Source organism: Tinamus guttatus, unplaced genomic scaffold, assembly GCF_059628265.1.
Source record: "Tinamus guttatus ecotype Peru unplaced genomic scaffold, ASM5962826v1 Tinamus_guttatus_pri_ptg000171l, whole genome shotgun sequence".
NCBI classification, from domain to species: Eukaryota; Metazoa; Chordata; class Aves; order Tinamiformes; family Tinamidae; genus Tinamus; species Tinamus guttatus.
In genome coordinates this window covers 1,498,678-1,522,277 of record NW_028288705.1, presented here as the reverse complement: position 1 = coordinate 1,522,277, position 23,600 = coordinate 1,498,678, and the positions used below count along the sequence as shown (strand labels likewise).

Below are 23,600 nucleotides of genomic sequence, written 5' to 3'. Positions count from 1 at the left end.
GATCACAACCATTTTCTTGAGAGTTGGAGGTGTTATTGCTCTCACAGTCCGAAGCGCATTTGCATCTGGCAAACACTTCTCGAAACTGCAGGAATAGAGTCAACAGAGCAAAGAACCCAACCTCTTCAGTCCCCTCACCAGCAAAGAGAACTTCCTTTCTTTTCTCCTAGATTATCCAAATGACATTTCTTTTCCCTTTAGGACAAATTTCTAGAAAAGTTCACAGCTAACTGGCATGCGGCCAGCATTGCATTCCCTGGCACTGCGTGCCCATTAAACTTCAGAGTTGCTGGCACAAGAAAGCTCTGCATTCTGTCCCTGAGATGGCTGCATTTCAGCAGTGATGAAACTGAGATATGCACACAGAGCCACATTCTTCCCTCTAACACCCATGCAGCCCTGGGGAAAACAAAGCTGGCAAAGTAGGAAAATTTGCATGGATATAACCAAAGGCCACCCTGTCAATCTTACATTGAGGCATTATTTAAAAACTGTTCTCTCACTTCCACAAAATAATCTACCAAGCCCACTTCACCCCTACAATAATTCCACAGATTTCTTTACCAGGATTAATACTTTATTTTCAGACTCAGATCCACTAGTCTTTTCATTCCTGTGGTCTCTGATTTTCTTCCATCAGAGAGGACTTTTGGTGTCCCCTTGCAGCTGTTCCTCACAACAGCCAAGATATTATCAGTCAGTTCACTGTGTTGATGACAAGTGGGTGGAGTGGCCCATGAGCTCTGGCTAAGCACTAGTTTGCGAATTAAGAGCTTTCCAAAATACAGAGCCGCAACTGCTGAGCTGGGAGAAGTTGGAGCCCAGGGGATAAGCGCTACAGTGGGGCGGAAAGGTCTAGCTGTCAGCAAGGTCTCCTGGCAGAAGGAGGTCTCTTCTGGCTTTCGTTTGGCACTGCTGTCCTGTCTCCCCTTTTTCCTGAATTCCTGGTTCTTTGGGGACTTGCTATGTCATGGGCATACCTGTGCACTCTCTGCTTGAGGAACCACTAGCAGCTCAGGCACATATGCAACATTCAGCAAGCTGAGCAGAACGAGTAGCATGGAGCTCCAGGTGCACATGCTTTAAAAGCACAGCCAATTTCTACTTGCCAGTCACACTGATATGAGTAAAGCGGGTTTAAGAATTGTGTTGAGGATTAACTGGGTGATTCACAGGAAAATCCAAACTTAAGGGCCCAATTTACATTCAAAGTATGCAATGGAAGGAGCTGGGAAAAGAGAACACTCCATCTCTTGCTGCAGAATGGGTCCTTATTGCCTATTTATTCTAGCCAGAGTGGTCAATTTTCAAGAATGTCTGTATTAATCAAACTGTGTATGCATACATGTGTATACCTACTTCTAAAACACCGAGTCTCAGATTCCCCTGTGTGAAACTCCGACACTAGCACCTGCTCACTGGAGATTCATTCCAACTCCCCAGGGACCCTTCCTGTTTCCCTGTCCTATAGCAAAGAGCAATTATTTGCCCCACTGTCTATGAAACACTGTGCAATTATAAAGGTACACGGTAAAATACTATGGTAATGATACACATATTGGTTCTCAGAGCACTGCTTGTTACTTGCGATTAACCTACTTCACTAAAGCAATCCATGAGGGCAGACAATACATCTTTCTGTTTGTTCTTTTAATCTGTATAATGAATTTTTCTGGGAGCTAGTAATAACCACTGGCAGAAAAGATTAAAGAAACAGAAACATTTTCCAATTTTCTTAGTAAACATACTCTAAAGCTAACAGTGGCATAAGAGATGCTCTTAAAATTTTTGGTTAAGATAGGCTATTTTATCCATGCTGACATGTCCCGGATTAGTACGGCCCCCCATAGGGTGCTGAAAAAGGACTGGTTTCTGTGTATGTCATTTCTCCCACACGGAGCTCTCTTGCGTTACCTCTCACTTACAGGGACCCACCGTCAACGCAGCTACGTGCAAGGGCTTAAGCTGAGAAACACCAACAAATCGGCCTGGACTTTGGAAGAGATTTAATGGCATTCTGGATATGGGAACACTCCAGGGGGGCACTTCTAAAGCCTGGCACTTCCTTGATGCCATGACTTTAGACCAAGCACCCCTCACCAAGGACAGCTTGTTTCTCTGACCACCTTTGCTCTGAACATGAGCTAGAGCTGGAGCTCTATGGACTCTTGCAGCCAGGAGCTCTCCGATAACACAATTTGGGAACATACGCATATTTAAAATCTATTTTTTTCCCTTTCTCTCCTCCTTTCTATCTCTGGGTCGCAGAACACGAGCCAGCGCTTCCTCCACACCCACGCGCTGTTCCAGCGGCCTCGCTGCAACTTCCTGCCCGCTTTACACACCACGCCGGGGAACTTCCTCCCAGCAAGAGTTTTATCTGAACCTGTCACGTTAACCATTCACTCGCTTGGTGTTTCCCAGAACAGGAGCCGGCGCTTATTTTTAAACACTGCGCAGCCGAACCCCCATTTTTTATGTGGAAAGTATAAGCAATGCCCAGGAAGGGGGGGGGGGGGGGGAGAAGAAGAAAAGGCAAGAATGCCTAAAATGAGAGAGGGGCTGTGAAATATAATTATTTACAGGTAATGGATATCCTGCTTTGTATCAGCAGGCTTAATGAGAGGCTGCTCACATCCAGAGGCAGAATTATGCAAAAAGAAAGAAAAGTAATGTTTAGAGTTGGCGAAACAGCCTCGGGCAGCGGATCTCCAAGGAGCCCCATCCCCAGGGCGGTACAAGACGCTTCCCGCGCCGCCTGCTGCGCGTGCCCCCAACGGCCTCCGAGCGACCGTTAACGGCCGCGCCGGCGCCCGGGCCGCAGGGAGGGGGCCCAAGATGGGGCCCGGCGGCGCGCGGGGGAGGGGCGGGGCTCTGCGCCTGCGCACGGGCCGCGCGCTGCCCCCGCCCCCGCCGCGCCAGAGCGAGGCTGGGCGTGCGGCGTCACGGCGACGGCCCCAAGCCTCGCCCCGGCCCCGGCCCCGCTCCCGGCAGCGAGCGGAGCGGAGCGGAGCGGAGCGCAGCGCGGGCGGCAGCGGGCTCGGCCGGCGGCAGCGGGGCGGTAGGTGGCGGCGGCTGAGGGGGCGCGGGCTGGGCCCTGCGGCGGCGACAGCGGCAGCGTCCATTGGGCGGGGGCCGTTAGCGGCCGTTAGCGGCGCGCGCGGTGCAGGTGGGGGACGAGCCCGGAACATGGCGGAGGCGGAGCGGGGAGCGGCGGCCCGGCCTGCGGCGCGGGGACAGCGAGGGCCGGGCGCCGCCCGGGCGTAGGGCACTGCGCGGAGGCGGGGGGGAAGCGGGGCACCGCTCGTCCTTTCGCCTCGGGCGGCAGCGGCGGCCTCCCTAGTCCTGCTCGGCCCTGGCCGGCGCCTCCCGCCGCCGCAGAAGTTGGAGCGGAAGCGGAAAGTTGTAACCGGGCGGCTCGGGGCCGCGCCGCGGGGCCCGGCCGGGCGCCGCGGGGGAGGGGGGCGCCGCCCGGCCCGGCCTCCGTGTCGGCCCCGGCGGTGCCGCCGCCCGCCGTTGTCAGCGGGAAGTGGGAGCCGCGGCCCCACCTAGTCCGGCCGCCGCGGAGCCGCTTCCGCCCGGTGTGCGGGGCCGCGCGGAGCCCCGCGGGCGGCGGCGCGGGGCGGGCGAGGGGGCAGCGCGGCCCCTTGCCTGTGGCTAAAAAAGGAGGGAGAGAGGGGAAAAAAAAGAAAAAAAAAAAAGGGTGGGGGGGGGGGAAGGAAGCGGGCTGACAGGGATTAATAGGCGCAGAGACCGGAAGGGACAGTTATGTTCGTCTCAACTCCGGTGCAGAGCGAATGGAAGGGCCTGGCTGACACTTCCTGCAGCAGACCCCTCGCTGTCACCCCCAGCCGCCTCGTGCTCTCCTCCTCAGGGTATTGCTGCAGCGGCCGAGCAAAGTTTCGGGAATAATAAAAGGAGGTTTTGAGTATCTAGTGGCAGCCTCAGATCGCAAGGAGAGCATAACAAGCTGAGAGGCTTGTGCAAAAATTACGATTATGTTTTTACTTCCATTCCCATCAGAAAGGGGTGCAGTGTGCAGGATAACTAGCCCTTTTCTGTGCTGCTGAGGTAGGCTAGTGAGGTAGCATCACTCCAAGACAGTGCTTGGCAGTACCTCAGAGATGCCCAACTTGAGGATTAGAAAGGCCACACATGTGTTCATGCATTCAGACATTTCAGTTACTGTCCCTGTTATTTCCAGCATGTAACAGCTACATCTTACCCTCGTGTAAAATACCTACGTGGTGTATGACAAAGACTTCAGTGTTCATCATAGTAAAATATACCTTGAAACTACTGTTACAAAAGAGAAGACATCAAGTACTCTCCTCCTTGTAAATTAAAATTAAAACTGCCAAGAAGCAATCATGTGGTCTTATAAATTAATCATTTAAAAGTGAATCTATTTCACTGTGGAAATAGACTTTTTCTTCTGTACAGAACACTTTAGAAATGGATCAGATAATCAGCTTTTGGATTGCTTGCCCCTCTCTTAAAATATAAGCCTTTAGAAAAAAACTTTATTTTTAGTACAGTCAAGTGTTTTCTTTTTCTTTGTTTGTTATGTCTTTTACTCTGGTGTCTGACAAAGTCTACCTGGTAGCTAAAAATGAGCTCAGTGAACAGTAAAGGGTACCTTGGCTTTTTTTTTTTTTTTTTTTTTTTTTTTTTTTTTTACATCAAAGGCTTTGCAAATAAACTTCTAACTAATTGCATACAGTATTTTATTCCTTGCTACCTGCATATTTGCAGGCATATTGGTATGAGCTACTTCAAGTTCAACTTGTAAGTGCAGTGTAGGTCTTTGTGATTATCTGCAGTTAAATAATTGAGTTTTGAGTTGCTCCATATAGCGTGACTGTCACGTATCTTTTTGCAGCAAAGCTGATCATAGTTAAGAGTTCCTATCTGCCTGGAGGCAAGGTGGAATAATCAGCAAAACGGAGCTCAAAGACTACGAGTATAAAACCAAAACTTGTATGTGAAAAAAGCAGTAACTGAGGGTCTCATTTCTGTTGCTACATACATGTTCTGTATATGTACCAAATAAATTTTCCAAGGGGAATTAAAAATACAGTATCTTGTTCTGAATCTCTGCTGTAGGACAGTTCATCAAAAATAAAACTGAGGTGAGCCATAACAATTTTCTTCGTGCTGTGCCAGTTTTGCAGAGTGAAATTGGCTGTCTTTTTAATTGAGCCTTTCTAGAACAGGAGCAAACAGATGCAAATCTAGGTAAGAGCCTATGAAAGGAGAAAAAAATACCATGTTCCCGAGGAAGGAAGTGTGCTGAAGTCTACTTAGCTTGTGATCTAACAGTTAGTAAGCAGTACCGGGAACTAAAATAAACAGTTGTCCACCTATGTGGAATGTGAGAAGTGAGAGTGTCACAGAAGTACTTGAGCGTTGTGGTGCTGTCTGCTGTCATGCCAGTGCTGTGATCCCAGAGCCCTGCCTGCTCTTCTGGGTTAGGTGCAGAGAAAGTGATCCTTAAGGTAAGAATCTTAGAAATGGAAGCAAGCAGGCATTCTGTTAGTCTTGGATATCATCAGAGAGTAGGTGTGCCCTTCACGAGGTGGCCAGTAACGGTTAGATGCATTTCAGCTGCCTAACTTTTGAGAGTGCTCCATAATGCTTCAAGGTAAGCACTGCAATTTCACTTAAGCTGTTGTGATTTTTTTAATCAAAATTACTCTCTCGGTAAACAGATCACTAAGTATACCCTGTGCCACACAAATTTATATTTAGCCTGTGGTTGCAAGCAGTGCCTCTCCTTTGCCTTGAAATACATAACAAAAGCAGATTGAAGTTCCCTGTGTAATATTAGAGTGTTGAATCCCTACTGAGTTGGGGCAGGCATCTGCTCTGTGCTGTTGCATCTAGGTCAGAGGAAGGGATATTTTAGACACCCTCCTCATTCTGGGAGACTGAGGTAATATCTAAAGTATCTGCACCTTCTTATTTGAAGGCAAACTTGCTTTCCTGCTCAGACATGGCTGAGAATGGTCTATTTTTATTCTTAAATAAAATGGGGAAAATAGGGAGGTTTATTGTTCTCCGAATGCCATTAATGAGAGACTTATTTCCAAGCTGAATCTATTTTCAAAGCTGTTCAGCAGTTGACCGCTGTAGAGCTTTAGCATGTTGCCTAAAGCATCAAATCTATTCCTTTTTCCTTAGGGCTTGTCAAGTGTGGGAAAACTGACTGGGATAGGTGTAGTAAAAACAATGTTCTGATGAAGCTGTGATGGTAGTAGGCAAGCACTAGCTGGAGAAAGCCAGACCTTGTCTAGTGGCTACAAATGGTTTCTTCGTGGGGGTATTGAATGAGGCTACCTTCAAAAGTAAGAACAGGTCCTAGCTTGAAACTGTCATCACTGTTCTATAGAGTATCTATAATAATGTTTTACACCTGGAAGTAAAAATGTGGGGGTTTTGCTTTTTTTTTTTTTTAGTTGTGAATGCCTGTGCATGCACACTGTTGTGAACTGCTAACACATGTTGTGTTTTTTTCTTTTTACTACAAGGAAAAAGAGGAAAATTTTTTTTTAGCACTACACTGGAAATCAGCCTCTTAAGTGACTTTGGAAGGATAAAGTGATTTTGATCCAGTTATTCAGGGTGTTCTTTTCTCAAGAACGGTGCTTTTAGAGTATTTTTTATTATTAGAGTACTAGAACGAAAGTTGTTATAAGATCCTACAGAAGTGTATGTAGCAAAATTAAAGGAACTTCTTAAGTTGAACTGGAAAGAAGGAAGAAACATTCAGCAACATTTTGTACATTGTTCTCTTCAGCTTTCTAGTTATTAATCTAAGGAGCTTGTGTTATTTGAAGGCCCTGCTATGCAACTAAGAAAAGAGACTGCCAATTACAGTACCCAGGGCTGTCTTGTTCTTGGCTGAGGGAGAAAGGCCAGACTGTGGTGCCAGACCAAGCAGGACAGCCTAGCCCTTCTAATGGGCTAGTGGTTGCATCCTGTGGCACAGGAACAGCAGCTCGGGTTTCTTCCAAGTCTGAGATTCTCCTCAGGGAATTCCTAGTTACTTAGATCACTTCATACCAGTCCTGCAGGTGTTATAGCAGAAGAAAGTGATGTAAATCTTAATTATTTGACCAGGCTTTCTGCAAAAATGCTATGTATGGCAGTGTTATTAATTAATGGAATAATTTTGAATATAACTCCAGTCTTATCCAAGAGAAGCTTTCTGCATCTTTGAATTTCTGGACAGTATAGAAGGAGAACTGAAGTAGAACAGTTTATCTTCAGAATTGAGCATCGGCCATAAAGAAAATATCTGTAATTATAATTATTGACTTTTTTCATTATTGCCTTTTTTCGTAGAAACTTTGAAGAGAATGTGCTCTTTGTTTCAGATTTCCTCAGAATTCTGAAGAGAATATTAATGGTGTCTGTTTTAGTGGTAACAGTTTTTACTAAGTCTTCATTTCAGTAGGTAATTTGGATGAAAGGAAAAGATAGTTTTAACAAGAATTTCCTTTAGTGTTGTTTACTTTAGTACCTTCGTGAGATGAGTGGGTTTTTTTGTTGTTTGTTTGTTTTTGGTTAGTGTGCTATCAGTTGTCCAAATAATGTGTTGGCTACTCCCCTCCTCAGTTTATCTAAATTAATTAGAAAGTTATTTTAGATTTTCCCTGGAACTATTTCTTTCCAATGCTGTGTATTAGTTAGCTTAGCTTTTGATGTCTCAGTATTCACTGGTAGTCCCAGTTTTTGCAGCCTAACCAGTTATGCCTCGATTCTTCAAGTCTGCAGTGAATTTCCTTAAAGCTTGCTTTGTGTATCAGGAAGAACCAAAAAACATACCCTGCATTTATCTCAAAGATAAGCTACAGATACCTGTCAGATGCCTGTGTGGAGTTTGAGAGAGGAGGGACAGGAGATGGAAGGGGGACTTGAATATTATGGTGCAGAACACTGTCTGCTTCAACACTTGGAACACATGGATTTAGTAGATAATCAAACTTTTCTTATTCAAGATGCTGCTAGTGTGGAGAACAGCACTTGGGCTGCCTCAGAACCTGGGACAATGATGATGATTAAGTTGTGCAATTTTACTATCCTTGCTTGCAGCTAATCAAGCTATCAAGCTTCTGTAAGATCTGATCTGATGCTTCTCCAAAAATAATTCATTGGTAGATTAGTAGAAAGTTGCAAAACATTACGTTTTCTTTCTTTCTTTCTTTTTTCCCTCCTTCTAAATGGAGAGAAAGGTAAACTGAAATGTGAAATGGAAGCAATCCATTAAGCTGAAGGTATTTAAGAGTCTTATTCTCCACAACACAGTTTACAGGACTGAATTTGATTGTTTATAAGGTGATGCAGTTGAGACTATCCTGTTTCCCTGACTGACCAGCCTATGTGGTTAGTTATGTCTGAGGGCAGCCCAGTGACAAAAAATACCATGCGAGAACCTCTTGCTTAATGCTAACCGGGTAAGCGTCGAGTAGTTGCATTTTAAGATGCAGGCAGTAGCCTCACTCTGATCTTTCATTATGAAGCTGCTTAAAAAATAATGTTTGAAAACCTGATGTTTTTAGATGCAGTAGTGCATAAAGCAAAGATTGCTTGGCATCTCATGATTATACAAAGTATCTTTTTAAGGTTGAAAAAGTGTGTAAACTATTACTACTTGCAAAGCCTTGGCTCTTAAGTTTCTGGAGGTATATAGTTAGTAGGTTATATTCTGCGTCTGTATCCTGACTTGCTTAGCATGTAGAACTGATCGTGAGTAGGTATTCTGCAAGTATGATGCTTTTATTCTGATTCAGGATTTGATTTGTTATTTACTACTTATTTGTATAGGTAGTAAAGTGTGTGAAAAAGTGTGCCTAAGTGTGTGAAAAATGTTGTGTGTTTTTATGGATTTTATGATGAGCAGCACTAGACAGAGATTTTTCCTCAGCGTGAATTCTCCTTCACGGTTCTTGTACACATTGTACATGCCTGTAGGTGAATGTCCAAGATGGTTTAATATTAGCAGTATTCACTGAACGTAAGTACATCCCTTGAGATACCTTGAGCTTGTGTTCTTAGTGTACTATGAAATGCTGTGTTCAAAACCCAACTTCTGCTGACTTCAGTGATTTGCAAGTATGCCGTGCATCTAGAAATTGCTGCCAAACTGTCACGAGAGCACATGGTGGAGCATAAGAGACTATGTATGGTAGCCCAGTGGCATCAAAGAATAGCACTGGTGTGGCCAAGAGTAGCTAACCATCATCCTGGAGATTCAGTCTATTATCTCGTATAAATCTTCTTGATTTCTACAGTGGGGGAGCTGCTCTTTTGCTTTATATAGGTCTGCCTTGATATTGGCTAAGTTTGGAGGTAAATAAAGGAAAAATTGTGATCTTGTCATAAAGATGTCCATTTATCTCCCTCCCCCCTTTTTTTTATATAAAAAAAAAAAAAGCTATGTCCTTGATCTTGAAGTGCTCTTACTTTGGTGTCAGTTTTCTACTTGCTCTTTATACTTAAATACAAGAGAGAGAAGGGCATTCCTGAGTGATACCTATTTCTGCTCATTGTTCTTCCAGTTTGTTACCTCTTCACCTTTCTTTATACTTGAGCTAATCCACTGCTCCTCCTTGCCCGTAATGCTCTTTCCTTTTCTGATCTCCCTAAAACTTTTTTTGAGGAAACTTATTTTGAGGAAATGCCCTAAGCTAAATTGAGGTTCAGCCAGAGATCTTGCATAGAAATTTTCAGTGTGATAGTTGAAGTTCTGCAAAACCTGAATAGCTAAAAGCAGGCTTTTAGAGTTAAGTGCTTTAGGCCACTATGTGTGCTGGTATTGCATTCTTTTGATCTTTGTGTTGTTTTTTATCAGATTCCTAAAATAATTTCTGAAGGAAAATGCCCTATGAATGTGGGTACAAATTGGAGTGAGGAAAAAAAAAACTGGAGCCTTGAAGGAAAAGATCAAGCACATGGTACAGTTTTGTTCTTCATGCACAAAGAGATTGTGATGCTACTTCTTCCTTTTCCACTAGAAATGAGTCCTGTCTAGCCAGGAAACTAATGAAGACGCAACAAAAAGTGCACATTATTTTGAATTTACTTGACTACAGTAACCAATACTTTGTCCAAAGTGGAATATCGCTGACTGGAACTACATTCTGCATATAGTCAGAGGTCACATCTTAAGACACAGTTTGCAAATATTTTTTTCAAAACCAAATATGTCATTTTGAAAATACTTCTAATTTCATGTAATTAATCCTTGTATTAGTATTTTATTGCAGAATATCCTTTTCTTTTTCTTTAAATTCATTGCTGTAAGTTTTAAATAGGAAAGTTGAAGCTCATTTCCTGAGTTGAAAGCCAAATCTGCTCTGATAATAGAAATAATAATAAAAAAAACTCAGTGTTACCTATGGGAAATTGAAGTTGTACATCTCTGCAACCTGAAAGGTAAAGGTATACTGGGAGCGCCTGAGCAATGCAGAAATACAGCAGTGTGAATTCATGAGGAATAAACTTACTTTGTTGGAACAGTTAGACTGAATGAATGAGATTCAGATTCTTTTGGTTAAAATTATTCAGCTTTTTGTATATGTGCTTTTGTATGTGTGAGCTCAAAGTTGCCAGCATGACTGGCTTACCTCTTGGGTGCCTGCTCATAACTGTCATTTTTTTTTTTTCCCTTTCCTTGGAGATTCTTGGTTCGTTAGACCAAAAGAGGTTTTGGGGGGCTTTCTGTGATGCATCAGCTGCTCATAAAGCAGATGCAGAACCACTGGAGTTTAGAACTTGGCATGTTAAGCTAAATTTAGCATTTTGTAAAAATACTCTCCTTTACAGCTTATAGCAACTTAGTTGCTTGAAAAACTGAGTTGTTTGTGCATCTGTACATGGACTGTGGGGTTTAACCCCTACATTTGTATTCCAAGCAAGCTATGTTCATGAATCAGACATCCGCTGATGAACCTCATCCCTAGATCCAAAATATTACTGCCTTGTTGCTGGAGGTTTCTAGAAACGGAACAGGATGCTCTGCCCAACTTTTAGCCACTTCCTGTAAGTGTCTTGTATCTTACACAAACCCCTCTTCATCAGGGCATTCGGATGATAAATTTAAGTGTGGAAAAAAAGCAGTTACAGTGTGCCTCTGTTATCATGGAGACAGACAGACTATATGACCAAAGATGTAGTTACAGCTAGGTGTTGGTGTGTGGCTATTTACTACTTAATCTCATGACAATACTCTCTGTTTTTGTCAAAGGATCTGCTAATGAAATCATGCACAAAATTTTCAAGTGATGGTTGAACAAGTGTATGTAAGGAACCTATGCCAGCCAGCCTTAAAAGGTCACTAAGAAAAGTTTGTAAAATGATCAAGAGAAACCATGTATTTGTGTATTGATGATGTGTTAATAATATTAAAAAAATAAAAAAAAAACTTTTAATATTGAAGACAGGCAAAGAGTGATACCTCAGTATGCAAAAATACAAGTTCTGACCCTTGGTAAAAATGTTTGCAATGTTTTGACTATAAAGGGAAAAATAGGCAGCAAGAACAAAGATTCAGGTAAGACTGGAATTGCGATTGGACTCACTGTTGCCCTGTGTCAATAGAAGAAAACCTGGTGTAAGGCCTCATGGGTCAACAGCCATTGGGGTAGACCCAGAATTGCCAGATACTAAACTTACACTATGAGGGTTCTGAGGGTAGGTCTTGTTTCTGCAGCAAAAAATCTGTTGTCCCTTTCCAGATAGGAGTATCTGAAGTCAACCGACAAGTTTATTTTTGAACTAACTTTCAGTTCACCTTAGTTGGAGTCCTGTTATTCTGTACTGCTTCTGTAATGTTGTAAGTTTACTATAACCATTTTCAAGAGAAAAGAAATGGTTTTATCTGCTTGTAATCAGAAAGACACCTTTGGAGGTGTATCAGGTAAAGCATGGTTGGCATACTGTCAGGTGGAAACCCACGTTTTAGTTAATTGAGACGAATTTTAGAGTTAAACATTGACCCTTTTCGATAATAAGAGCTAAGCAGAATTTACAGCAGTGCTGCATAATTCTAACAAGCCCAACTCCAGCCCAAGGATCGTTGCCTCAGTTCTCAAAACTTGCTGTGTAGTTGAATACTGAACTTATGCCTGTCAAGATATTACATTGTGATAACTGTGCCTTCTCATTTGCATTTGGTATGAAACTACTGCAAGTTGCACATGCTTGCTAATTTCTTGCATGAAGAAGGTTTCATTTTGAGTTATCAGTGGCCTCCGCTAGACCTGTTTTCTTTCTCAGAACATCTTGCATTAACTTTGTGTTCAGACTTAGAGGGTAGTTGAGAGTCAAGTTTCTTTTTTAGAGAAAAGGTTTTACTCAGTTTTACTAAATATGGACATTGGAACTATCCCACGAGATAAGCTCTTGTCTGACATGAGCACATAATAGCTGCTCTGCAGAAATTACCCGTATCTGCAGGATTAATCAAGCTAGTTCCCCTCAGTGAAAGGAGGAAAACTTGGTTAAGCAGTCTGTATGGGGTAGGAGAACCTGTGGGCAGTTCAAGGAGTAACTTATCTGACTTGTTTGTGCTGCAGTAACTTGTTCCTATGTCTGCCATTGTTTTCTCAGCTAGTTGGAGAGATTTTATGGATGCACTTAATCATCCAGGCCTTTTTTTTTTAATCCTTTGAAGACACTGTGACATCAGTTAAAATATTTGAAAATTGAACAAGTATTTTTGTCTAAGAAATTTTTATATCAGTGTCCAAAAGATCTAGCTCTGCAGCTGTCAAAATACTTTGTCAAGACAGGAAGCTATCAACATCAGATTAAAAACTAGAAATTAAAATTGCTTCTAGCTTTGCTTACCGAAGAGTTGATTCTCTTCCAGGGAGTCTGCGTTAGGAATGAAACAGCTAAGCTTCCAGCAGTCTTGAGCATGAAGATCTGTTGGTAACGCCATCAATTTTGTTTCTCCTTATACCTGAGAATATTGTTACACAGCTGAAATGACTCCTAAATTAATTAGTAAAGCTCCTGGTGGGGGTACAACTTCATACATGTAGAGATGCTATTCAAATTTGGCCATAATCACTAAGGTATTTTCTCTTGCTTTGTTTTTCAAAGAATTGAAACAAGTTTTTTTCTAACAGTGTAATGCAAGTAAATAAAGAGGGGTCAGAATTTGGTGGAAATGGTACTGTTGTCATTGAGTGATTTGTTTGGAATAAGTCTTTGCTGAGTTAATTTGTTGTCTTGCAGGAAACTATGGTTAGCTAATCATTTATTTGTAGTCTCTTAAATGAAAAGTAAAACATGTAACAAATCATACACAACCTCCCAGCTGGGTTCTCTCATCAGGTGCTCCTTATGCACTGAAGTTACTCCGATGTAACCTTCCTTGATGCTGAGGACTAAGGATTTAGGACTGTTCCTTACACCTGAGTATTTGGGGAGTATTGAGAATAGCATATTGCCTTCATTCTCTCCAACCTGAAGAGCGAGCTGTCAACCAGTACCCTCGATGGAATCTGGTGCTGCAAACAAGTAGAGAGATTGAGGTTTGGCAGCTGAGAAGTCAGAGGCAAGTACTAGAAGTCACAAGGAACCTGTCTGAGAGGACTTAATCCACCAACCCTGGCCAGTTCTGCAGTTGAACTAGAGATTTTTTGTCCAAATAAAGTGCCTGACTGCTGTTTTCTCGTTACAGCCTAGGGCTCACACCCCTGCTCTAAGAGGCAAGACTCTTTCCTGAGGGGATTTTCTCTGCTGCTAGTTATAAACAGGTAGACGTGGTCACTTGATTTCTCATTCTGATGTTTGAAATATGCACATGCCATAAACAACTGCAATAAATTTAGGGCTACCATTGCTAAATTTGAGGTGATTCTAACAAAATAACTTCTCCAGAGCAGTAAATGTGCAGGGACAGAAAAGCATTATGAAAATTAGTGTGAATACACTATTACTTCTCAAGAGAACCAGACTAGTAGGATCTGAACAAGAATCGCAGTGTTCTGTGAAGTGCTGAATAATCATAATCCCTTCTGGAAATGATAATGCTTCTGAGAGGGACTATTTGTTTAATTCTGTACCTGAACAACTAGTTCATATAATAGAGTCTTAGGGTTTTTGAGGTAGTGACTGTATTTAGTTCCTGTCTTTTGGCCTGGAGGGGAGCTCTGGTTACAGCTTTGTCTGGAGTAATTTTATGGGGAGAGATTAGATGATTAACTTTCTCCTTCAGACAAATACCAAAGATGAATCGGAGACCAGGATTTGAGTGTGAATGGGTTGAGAAAGCTAGCAATCCAAATTCTACCAAAACAAATAAAGAGGGCAGAACAAAAATTTCCCAGCGCTCCTGTCTCTATCACAAGCTCAGTTCTCTTCAGAAGCCTCAAATGGTCATAGGACTTCCCCAAATTTCTCATTCATCTCTTTAGATTTTGCTTTTTAGGGCAGCTTTACAAGATGTGTGTAGTTTCTTCATTCATGCAAACATAGTGTTTCTTATTTTTCAACTTTCTTAGCATCACTTTGTTTCAGCTTGGTTTGAATTTGTGAAGAAAGTGTTGAAGAAGCACTTTTTTTTTTTTCCTCCTTTATCTGATTAGGGCAGAAACTGAAAGCAAGTTTCTGCTTCTTGTAAGACATGAGCCTTTTCAGGTGCTTCCTTCCTAGTGTATTGTCTTGCTTAAACTTCAAATGGTGTTTATTCAAAGACTTTATCATAATTTAAAGCAGATCTATATTGATTAAAACAGTGCAGTTAAAGTTCTTGTTCCTTTTGCATTTTTACTTTTATGAAGTGTTTATTTTAAAAAGTGAATCATTTACATGTAGAGTGAAGCAAGCAATCATTCTGCTTTAGGAAGAATTGTTTCTTGAAGTCCCTTGTTTACCATGAATTCTTCAGTTTGCTGACCACCTTTAGTGCTCTCTATTCAAACTGGGAAAACAAAGCAAAAGATTCTGATCTATTATTTCTGCAGTGGATTCAAAAGAGGATAAATGAGAGCGAGAGACCAGCTCCAATGGTAGAGGAGAGGTCAGCAATAAGCAAGTGTTAAGCAGAGAGAAAATAATCTGGATCAACTGCCTGGGGAGACTGTGCAGCCTTCTGAGCTGCTGTATTTCAGGAACTATGTAAGGCAGTTCTTGAAGTACCACTTAGAGTTAATGGAGACAATTTGAAAGTGATCTCTTGATGCTTGAGAGAATGTACATTTGAGATGGCCTTGGAATACCGTTCATGTGAAAATGCTATTACTTGAAGAGTATTTTCTGTCACTTTCCTCTTTCTAGTTAAATCTCACATTAGGCATTTTCAGAGTTCACAGTTAAGCTGCATATCTGTGCATATAAATACTTGTCTAAGCTGTTCAAAGCAAGTAGCAGTTAAGGGGGGAAAAGGCCTTACGTGCGTATGCCTATTCTATAGGGCCAGCCTTCAAGGCAGGGCCCTTAACATCTCTGTTAAGATGAAACTTCCATTAGCGGAGAAGGCAAGGTAGGAATTCAAATGAATTACTCCCTTTATTGATGAGAATAAGTTTTAAATCATTAGTTTTCAATTGTCGTGTGATTCTGTGGATATCTCTCAACAACCAGTGTCCAGTTAGTTTAGGGTTCTTTTGCTTATCTTTCAGTCAGCTGCCATCACAGCCTCTTCCCTTCTGCTGTGCCCCTTGGCGTATATCCATTTTCTAGTCCTTTTCCTGAATTTGGGTGAACTGAGACTAAGCATATCCTGTACTCAGTTAACAAAAATATTGTTCTTGGACTTCGCCCTATCTCCTTATAGAAACTGCAGTCACACTGTTATACAGTGTAGCTTTAGAATGCTAAACTCCAGATGAGGAAACACATAACCAGCTGCCTTCTCCTTTGAAGGACTGAGATGCTGTGATCTAGCGATTGGTTCACCTCTCCCGGTTAATATAATGGCTTTCTGATAGCTTTTGAATTAAAAGTTTGTCATTGAAATGTCATGGTTAGTATGAACGGCTGAGAATTACTCTGAAGGTGCTGCTCTGGGCTCTGTCTCAGCTCTGGCTTTATAATTACACATTCTTCCAAAGTTCTTTCAGTAATACCTTTTTGTATTACTGTTTGCAGGAGAGGGAACACATGTTGTGAAATGCAAGGGGAGGAGTCCTAAACAGATAGTTCAGTTAGTCCATTATCTGTATGAGAATGACTAGGGAAATATTTTCTGGCAGAAAATGCCAGCTACCTGAAGTTTTGGCTTATATCTCATGTTTTGTAGTATGTATATCTTCCAGTAGTCAAACTTTCTGCTTTATCGTCATATTTGAAGGTCGCTGGCTTCAGTTGCTTCAAATTCTAGAAAGTAACTGAAAGATTGGGTTGCTTTATGGCTTGAGCCTCCTTTCTTAAGGAGGCTTCCTCCTTTGTTTCCCCTATTTGCTGTAGCTGAATCAAAAGGGAAATCAAATCATGTTGGCATGGGATGGAGTTGAAAACAAGTATTGGTTCCGCTGTCAGTGTTGTTGTTTCTGCCTGGAAAGCAGAGTCAGAGAAAGGTTTGGGACAAACTGAGGTTTGGGACACAAGTAGTCTGCCTGTGCAGTGTGTGATGTGGGTTTGAGCTGGTGCAGTCAGGCCAGGCTGGTCAGGAATTGCTGGAAAGTCGAGCTCAGGCAGGCTGAGTGCTGCATCACTGGGGCACACCTGGACCAGCCGGTGTGCTGCTCAGCAAGGAATTCCTTATGCCAAAGAGTGAGGCAGACCAACACTGTCCTAAACCAGCTTCTAGCTTTCTAGGCTGCTGGTTTCTGAGTCGAGAAGATGACCTGCATTCGGGGAAAACATGCCTTGCTCAGGAAAGCTTACTCAGCTGTGAGTTGAGCTATTTAGAAGGTGAAGTGTCTTCAGGACAGCTCTGTAAAGTAGACGTGGCCCTTTTACCGCATGCTCTCAGAGAGTGAGACAAGGGGTAATAGTGCGAGTGATGAAACAGAACCGCTGCAAGGAGGAAGTTAGCGCTTCCCTTGCTCGTCTGAGTTGGGAGAAGGGGTCAGGAGACATCTGAGTGTGCTGCAGTGCAACACGTTCAGGAGCCCAAGATGTTAGAAAAACCCCGTGCTTAAGTATTTCAAAGTTGCTGAAGGTTGCCTAACCAAGCTGAAATGGTGTATATGTACATTTCAATTATATACTTAGGCTTCAGTTATTCTTAAAAGAAAGTAGTGAAATGTTTTCCAGAGTGTTGGATAGCAATTGCATATTTAGAGCTGGATTTTGAAACCTAGATGCCAAAAGAAGCCTGGACATGCATTAAATTCTCCTGAGTTCTTGTTTAAACACGAGACAAAATGGAATTATCAGTACTTAAACCAGGTTACTAGATTTTCATTGCAGGATTTGGAATTTCCTTTAAGGAATTATATAATTTAGTAAGAAAAGTTGTCACAAGTGACCCAAACCAGAAGGTAAATGGAGACATTTGGTAGCCACTGCATCAGTTCTCTTATTTGTAAAATACCATCATTGACATCTCCATGTTTAATTGCTGATTTGAGACTGAAGATTGGAAAATGTTGCTTAGACCCTTATTTCTAACAGTGAAACTACTGCAGTTCAACCAGATTACATAAATCTCTGCTGGGATTTCCCCTGTGCCCACCAAGATTATTTGGTCATTCTAGTGACACCTTTCCAAAAATAAAGGCATAATTGAAAGTTTGTTTTACAAAAATGACAGAGTAGTTAAAGGCTTAACTTGACATGAGTTTGAAAGGCACATTTCAGTACGGTTAAGAGAATCCCCTATCTTACAGTTTGCAGAAGGGCTTGGATGATTTACAGTTCTGGGGATCTAATAGAACATTTTAAATGGTGCCAAATGCGTTAGACTTGCGGTGTGCAATGGTTCCCAGTAGTCCATGATGCAAAAAAACTGTGTAGGGAAGAAAATGAATAACAAAGAGAAGGATGGAAAGATGATTTTGTTAGGTATGGAACTTGCCAAAGAGTTCTGATGGGTTTTAGTATCAGAAGTCTGGCAAGAGACCTTCTACTTCCCCCATTGCTTATTCAAGGTGCAACATAGGATTTCAATAAGCAAAAGTTGATGGCAATGTGTTTACAGGAGGAGAATTAAATAGTACCTGACTTCTTGATTTCCCGGGCTGTGGATAGTGTAGTATTAATCAATGAAGGCATAGATGGACCTTGACGTGGAGGGACATTAACCTTCATGTAAATGATCTTGGAGATGTTGTGTGCTAAGCATCTAACGGATGGTATGATCCCAAGCGATGCAGGGCATTACTGCTGAGAGGGGAGTTCTGATCTTGCTCGTGCTGCTCACCTTGTACCAGTGCCTGTGCTGGGTCCTCTTCCCTCACCCTCCCCAACTTTTTCTGGCTGGGAGAGTGGGGAAAGAAGTCACTTTTCTGCTGGAAAAGAAAGAACAGGTAACTTAGTAACTGCCAGAGCCAGCGCAGGAAATGACCAAGACCTACCTCCGGTCTGCAGTAGAAGCAGCTCCCTCAGCTCAGTTGCTAACAGAACTGTAAGTAAAAGGTGCAGTTTCTTGAGCAGCATAAATTAGGCTTGCCCACAGATCGTGATCCTGGGCCTAGTCACCTCGTTAAAACCTGTGATTCAGGGCTTTGTTTTGCTTTTGCCAGGATAGTTTTCAACAGAGACGAGCAATCCGATGCAGGGTACAGTATAGCCCCCTGATCAGGGGCTGATCTAGCTTACAAGAGAGGAATGGTCTCAGTGGTAGTTTGTGGGGCCTCAAGTTAGTCACAGTACTACAGTTGGTATAACTGCATTTAAGTCTGTAGCAAAACATTAATCAGCTTTCATGTTTAGGCAGGGATTTGTTTTTGACTGACTTCTGAGATCCTGCTGTTCTTTTTCAGAAATGTGCACTTGCTGGGAAGGGGTTGGTTTCATGTTCTTATGCAAGTCTGCTGTGAATGATTCCTTGTTCAGCATTTAAGTCTCTCAGAAAGCAAGTGTGTGTTATTTCCTCACAGATAGTTGTTGCTTATCAATAGTTGCTGTTTGCTATAATATGGGGGGTTTATTCAGAAGTTCTTTTATGCAAGAACAGTAATGTGGTAGAAGAAATATTGCTTACTGATCATTTGCAATGTGCTCCTGTAGCTACGTTAGTTGTAGGTTATGGCTGTCGTATATTTTGTTTAAAAGGGGGGAAGCCTTTATATCCAACTGGGCGTAGTAAGCAGGATTGTATTACCCGGGTTCTGCTCTCTTGGTGTGTATACTGACTCAAGCTTTATCTACAAACTCTGTGTGTTCACAGAGTAAGCAAAATACACAGCGATGCTGTTGTCTTTAAAAATGGAAAGAAATACCATCCTGTGGTGTGTGTGTGTGTGTATTTTTTGTGTGTTTTTTCTTTTTTTTTTTTTGGTTTGTTGTTTGTCTTTTGTCAGCATGTTCATGCCTTAGTGGTTTGGGTCTTCAGAGGAAATGGTGGAGTTGTTTTTCATGCATGTCAGACCCAGACACATGTATAAAACAACTCGCACTGTCTAAAAGAAGTTTGGGAAATTGAGGAGAGAATGTAACAGCTGTGGAATTTAAGAATCATTCCTAGAATACTTTATCAATACTGTGGGTAATTAATATTAGTAATCGTTTATCAATATTGTAGGTAATTAATATTAGTAATCGTTTACCTGATAAATCTATTCAAGAGACTATATAGTAGCCATGAAACTGCAAGACCTTTAGATGCCTGTGTGTCTCCTAGGAGATCTTTTTTTCTCTCTCTTTTTTTTTTTTTTCCCCCTCCTCCTCTGTTTATTATTCCAAAATGTATAATGCAAGTAACTTTTGGGTGAAAGAGATGTTGAGACCTGTGTGAAATACCCAGTTGCTTTGTGTAACTGTTACTGGGAGCTCCTAGAGATTTCCTTGCAAAAAGGCAATGTGGCTTTCTGAAAAACGCATGAGATGACATCATCTCATTTGATGGCATGTTATAATACAAGTAATTGGCCTCTTCACAGGAGTAAATGAATTTCTTTGCCAAATCGCTGCCTACTTTAATGGCTATGAATCCATCTAGAAGATTCTGAGAAGCTAACAAATGCATGGAGGTGGGAGCAGATCTTCCAGACAATTCTGTGCTGGCTTTCTTTAAATTGTCTGTGATATTTTGGCAAGATTATGATGCTGAGATCTAATTATTACATAGTCCTAATCTGTCTTCCATTTGTCTCTAAATTACTGCTCTATAAGATACACAAATCTCCACTAGAAAAAACTTTTCATGTCTTGACTATAATGTTATGCTAGATAATGCGTGAAGAACAAGGGGACTTTTTGGCTCTTAGTTTTGGTAACCAGAAAATTTTGAAAGTAGCTTGTACATGCTAGATGAAGTAGCACCGTGCAGTAGTAAATACTATTCTTTGAGGATTATTGTGAATATCTAGAGTAAGTGTCCATGGATTCTGTTTCTGTATTGTATAATAAAATGCCATCCGGCTTAGATTATGCCTGCATAGTGCATATAATGGTACTTACTCTGTGTTAATCAGTTAATATCAGTATTTAATTGTTCATGACTTGATGCATAAATAAGTTAACAGTGTTTGTAATAATACTAAAATAGTCCTATTGAACAAAACTGTTGAATAATTCATTGTGCTTTTTAGGTATTGGAGGTGATTTATCTCTTGCATCATGCGTGAATACAAGCTAGTGGTTCTTGGTTCTGGAGGTGTTGGAAAGTCTGCTTTGGTAAGTGCTCTAAGCCGATTCGAGAATGTTTTCTTAGGCTTCTCCTATCTTGCTTTTTCTCTTCTGTGCTCTCTTTCTGTTTTATGGAAGTGTGCACAAACGCTAACGAATGCAAGTAGTGACTGATGAGAGTTCCTGGCTAATATAGGTGTTCCCTTTACTGCACCTATCTGTCAACACTTCTTAGATGTATCTACATTCATTGGTGCCTGTTAAACACACATGCAGGTGTGTTTGGACTCGTTTGGTTGATGTTTCTTCAGGTGTTTGCCTGTTTTATGCAGTGAAGTGTCTTACCAAAGTGTTACAAAGGTCTCTGGCTTTGCGTGATAACCTTACCTTGAGTTTGTGAGAAATCAAGTTGAGTTGTGAAACTGGCAGTGCAAATGAGTTTGCCACTCTGTCCTTACTAACTTCTGCCTCCAGAGAATCTGAGGTGGTGCTTACTTATCTCTTGATGATGGTGCCAGAAGCACTAGTTCTTTTATGCTGGCAACTTTTATCCGTTTACATATCTATAGATAGGTTAGCATGTTTGTTTTTATTTTTTATTTTTAATGTATTTCCCTGTAAGCAGTTGTGTAGTTGTAGCAGGTAGCCTACCATAAACCAAAGAGCCCATGCATTTTTAGCTAAACTCCTACAGAAAAATGTAGTTACTCTGATCCAGGCTAGCATTTTGCAGAACTTTGAGAGGCTGAGAATATCATATTATATAAACTTTAGACCTTTCAGTTTAATTTTGCATCTTACCAAGGTGTAGAGGTCCGCTGTAGTCAGGTAAGAAGTCTTCTCTTGCAAAGCAGTGTCTAAAGGAAAACTTTCTTGATAAATCATCTTAGATTCTGAAAGAACTATTTTCCTTCACCTCTAAATTCTTTATCTTACCAAAGCATTTCTTGAGTTGGACCTGTCCAATCTGACTTTGTCTTACACTTTTCCTTTAACTAAAAGCATCCTACATGCTAGGTATACAGGAATATCTCATAGAGACTAGTTAAGACTGCTAAAATTTTCCCCAATTTCTGTGCTGATAAATGAGTAGCAAAAAATGCAGTAGTTATAAATGCAAATTGTAAAAGCCATGCAGCTCTGCAGTATCCTATTCAACAAAAAACTAACAAGGACACCAACCTTCAGACAGACTTTTGAAATAAATGCACGTTTTAATTCTTATGCTCCAAATGAAGGTGGACAAAAGGTCTAGTGTTGCTTATTTAACAATACTTAGACAAATGGGCATATACCTCTACCTTCCTTTAATTTCTTTTAGTTTATAGTTAAGTCAATCCCTTAACTTGTTTTCAGAAACTTGCCTGGTAATTAAATATATACATAGAACAGTAATTTGGATATAATGTTTATGAAATTTCAGTAAGATCTTTATCGTATACTGATATTTTTGTGTTGCAGACTGTACAGTTTGTTCAAGGAATATTTGTTGAAAAATACGATCCTACGATAGAAGACTCCTACAGAAAGGTATATGAGACAGATCTCTGTACTGTAACAAAAATTAAGGATTTGATATTGTCAAACACTGGAGTCATGGGTTGAGAAAAGGGTATTCCTGGTAAATGCCACATAATATCTGGTAACTTAACAAAGTTGAAACGAAAAGATGCTCACTATTGTTATGCTTGGTGTTAGTGTTGTTGGTCTATTGAAAAATTTTTCTAAAAGGAATAATTCAAGACTAGAGTTTTAATACTATGTTGCTAGCTAGCAAGTGAAAATGGTATTTTTATGCTCAGAATTTCAAAAAAAAATCAGAAACAAAACAAAAAAATCTACTGGTTATATATTTTTCACTTGCATCATCTTGAATCTCCATACTGCTCCCTTAACTAGTTTAAGCTGAGACCATGAGGTTGAGCTGGCTTTATACTTGTGTCGTGAAACAGATTAGTTTTCAGCTGTGTTTTTTTATTATTATTATTATTTTTAACCTGAATTACTTTTCCAATATATTGATTCTCTGCAGCTCACTATGTAGTCACAAAAATGCCAGTGCCTTCTCAAGGGAGGAAAGATGCACCAACCCTTTCTGGGGTTGGCAAAAAATGGCAGCACCTCCTCTGTTGGCACTAGCCTGCATTTGTGCTGGAGAATTACTGAGAGTTGGTGGAAATCTGTATGCTGGGAAACTCTAGTCTGTTTTAAGCATATGGGGAATCAGCCAGAGCCAGAACTGTCATATTAAAAAGACAAGAGCAACAACAGATTCTGTCTGACAACTTCCTTCTTTTAAGTACATTATATTAGAGGAGCAGGAGTTTTGGACCCTATCCAGCTGTTTGGTGGGTTGACCCAGCAAAGACGTGCAATAGATGACTGTGGAAATTGCAAGCTAAACCAAACTGAAATATTTATTTTATTATATATTTACATTCTTCAGATCATGTTAAATTTGTGATGTTTGTTGAATGAATTTTCAAAAGAAAATTCCACAAAGTTTCCATGGACCCTGAAAAGTGAAGCCATCTCAAGCAATTGTGTGTTTTGAAATTTTTTTTTTAAGCAAAGATCTTAAAGATACTCATTTTAGGTTTGGTCCTGAAATGACTGTGAATATCTCTTTGTAACTTTGTTTTCAAATCAGTCTGCTGAAATATGGCTTAAGTCTGGACAGCGCTTTGTGCAGTTATGTTTTTTCCCCTCACTGCTAGCTAGTATTTTAAGTTGCTTCTTGACTTGCGTGTTTTAAAGCATTTTGTTTCGATAGTTGCAGTTTGGTACTGATTAAGTCTAAATTTGAAATGTTTGAAGTTGAAAGGATGTGACTTTAAATATTTAAAGTTTGGCTGAAACTGGATTCTAAAGCTAATTGAGCATAATGCCTTGAAGATTGAAGCCTT

General features: G+C 41.1%; 1 protein-coding gene across 1 annotated transcript in view; it reads left to right on the top strand.

Annotated features, from left to right (window-relative positions):
• The first annotated feature begins 2,941 nt into the window (after positions 1-2,941).
• The window catches only part of RAP1B (RAP1B, member of RAS oncogene family), a 32,887-nt gene continuing 12,228 nt past the window's right edge, over positions 2,942-23,600 (top strand). The window contains exons 1-3 of the mRNA XM_088522979.1: positions 2,942-3,061; positions 20,658-20,742; positions 22,156-22,224. Of these exons, the coding sequence (XP_088379105.1) occupies positions 20,686-20,742; positions 22,156-22,224 (126 nt within the window). The 5' untranslated portion in view covers positions 2,942-3,061; positions 20,658-20,685. The remainder of the gene's footprint in view (positions 3,062-20,657; positions 20,743-22,155; positions 22,225-23,600) is intronic.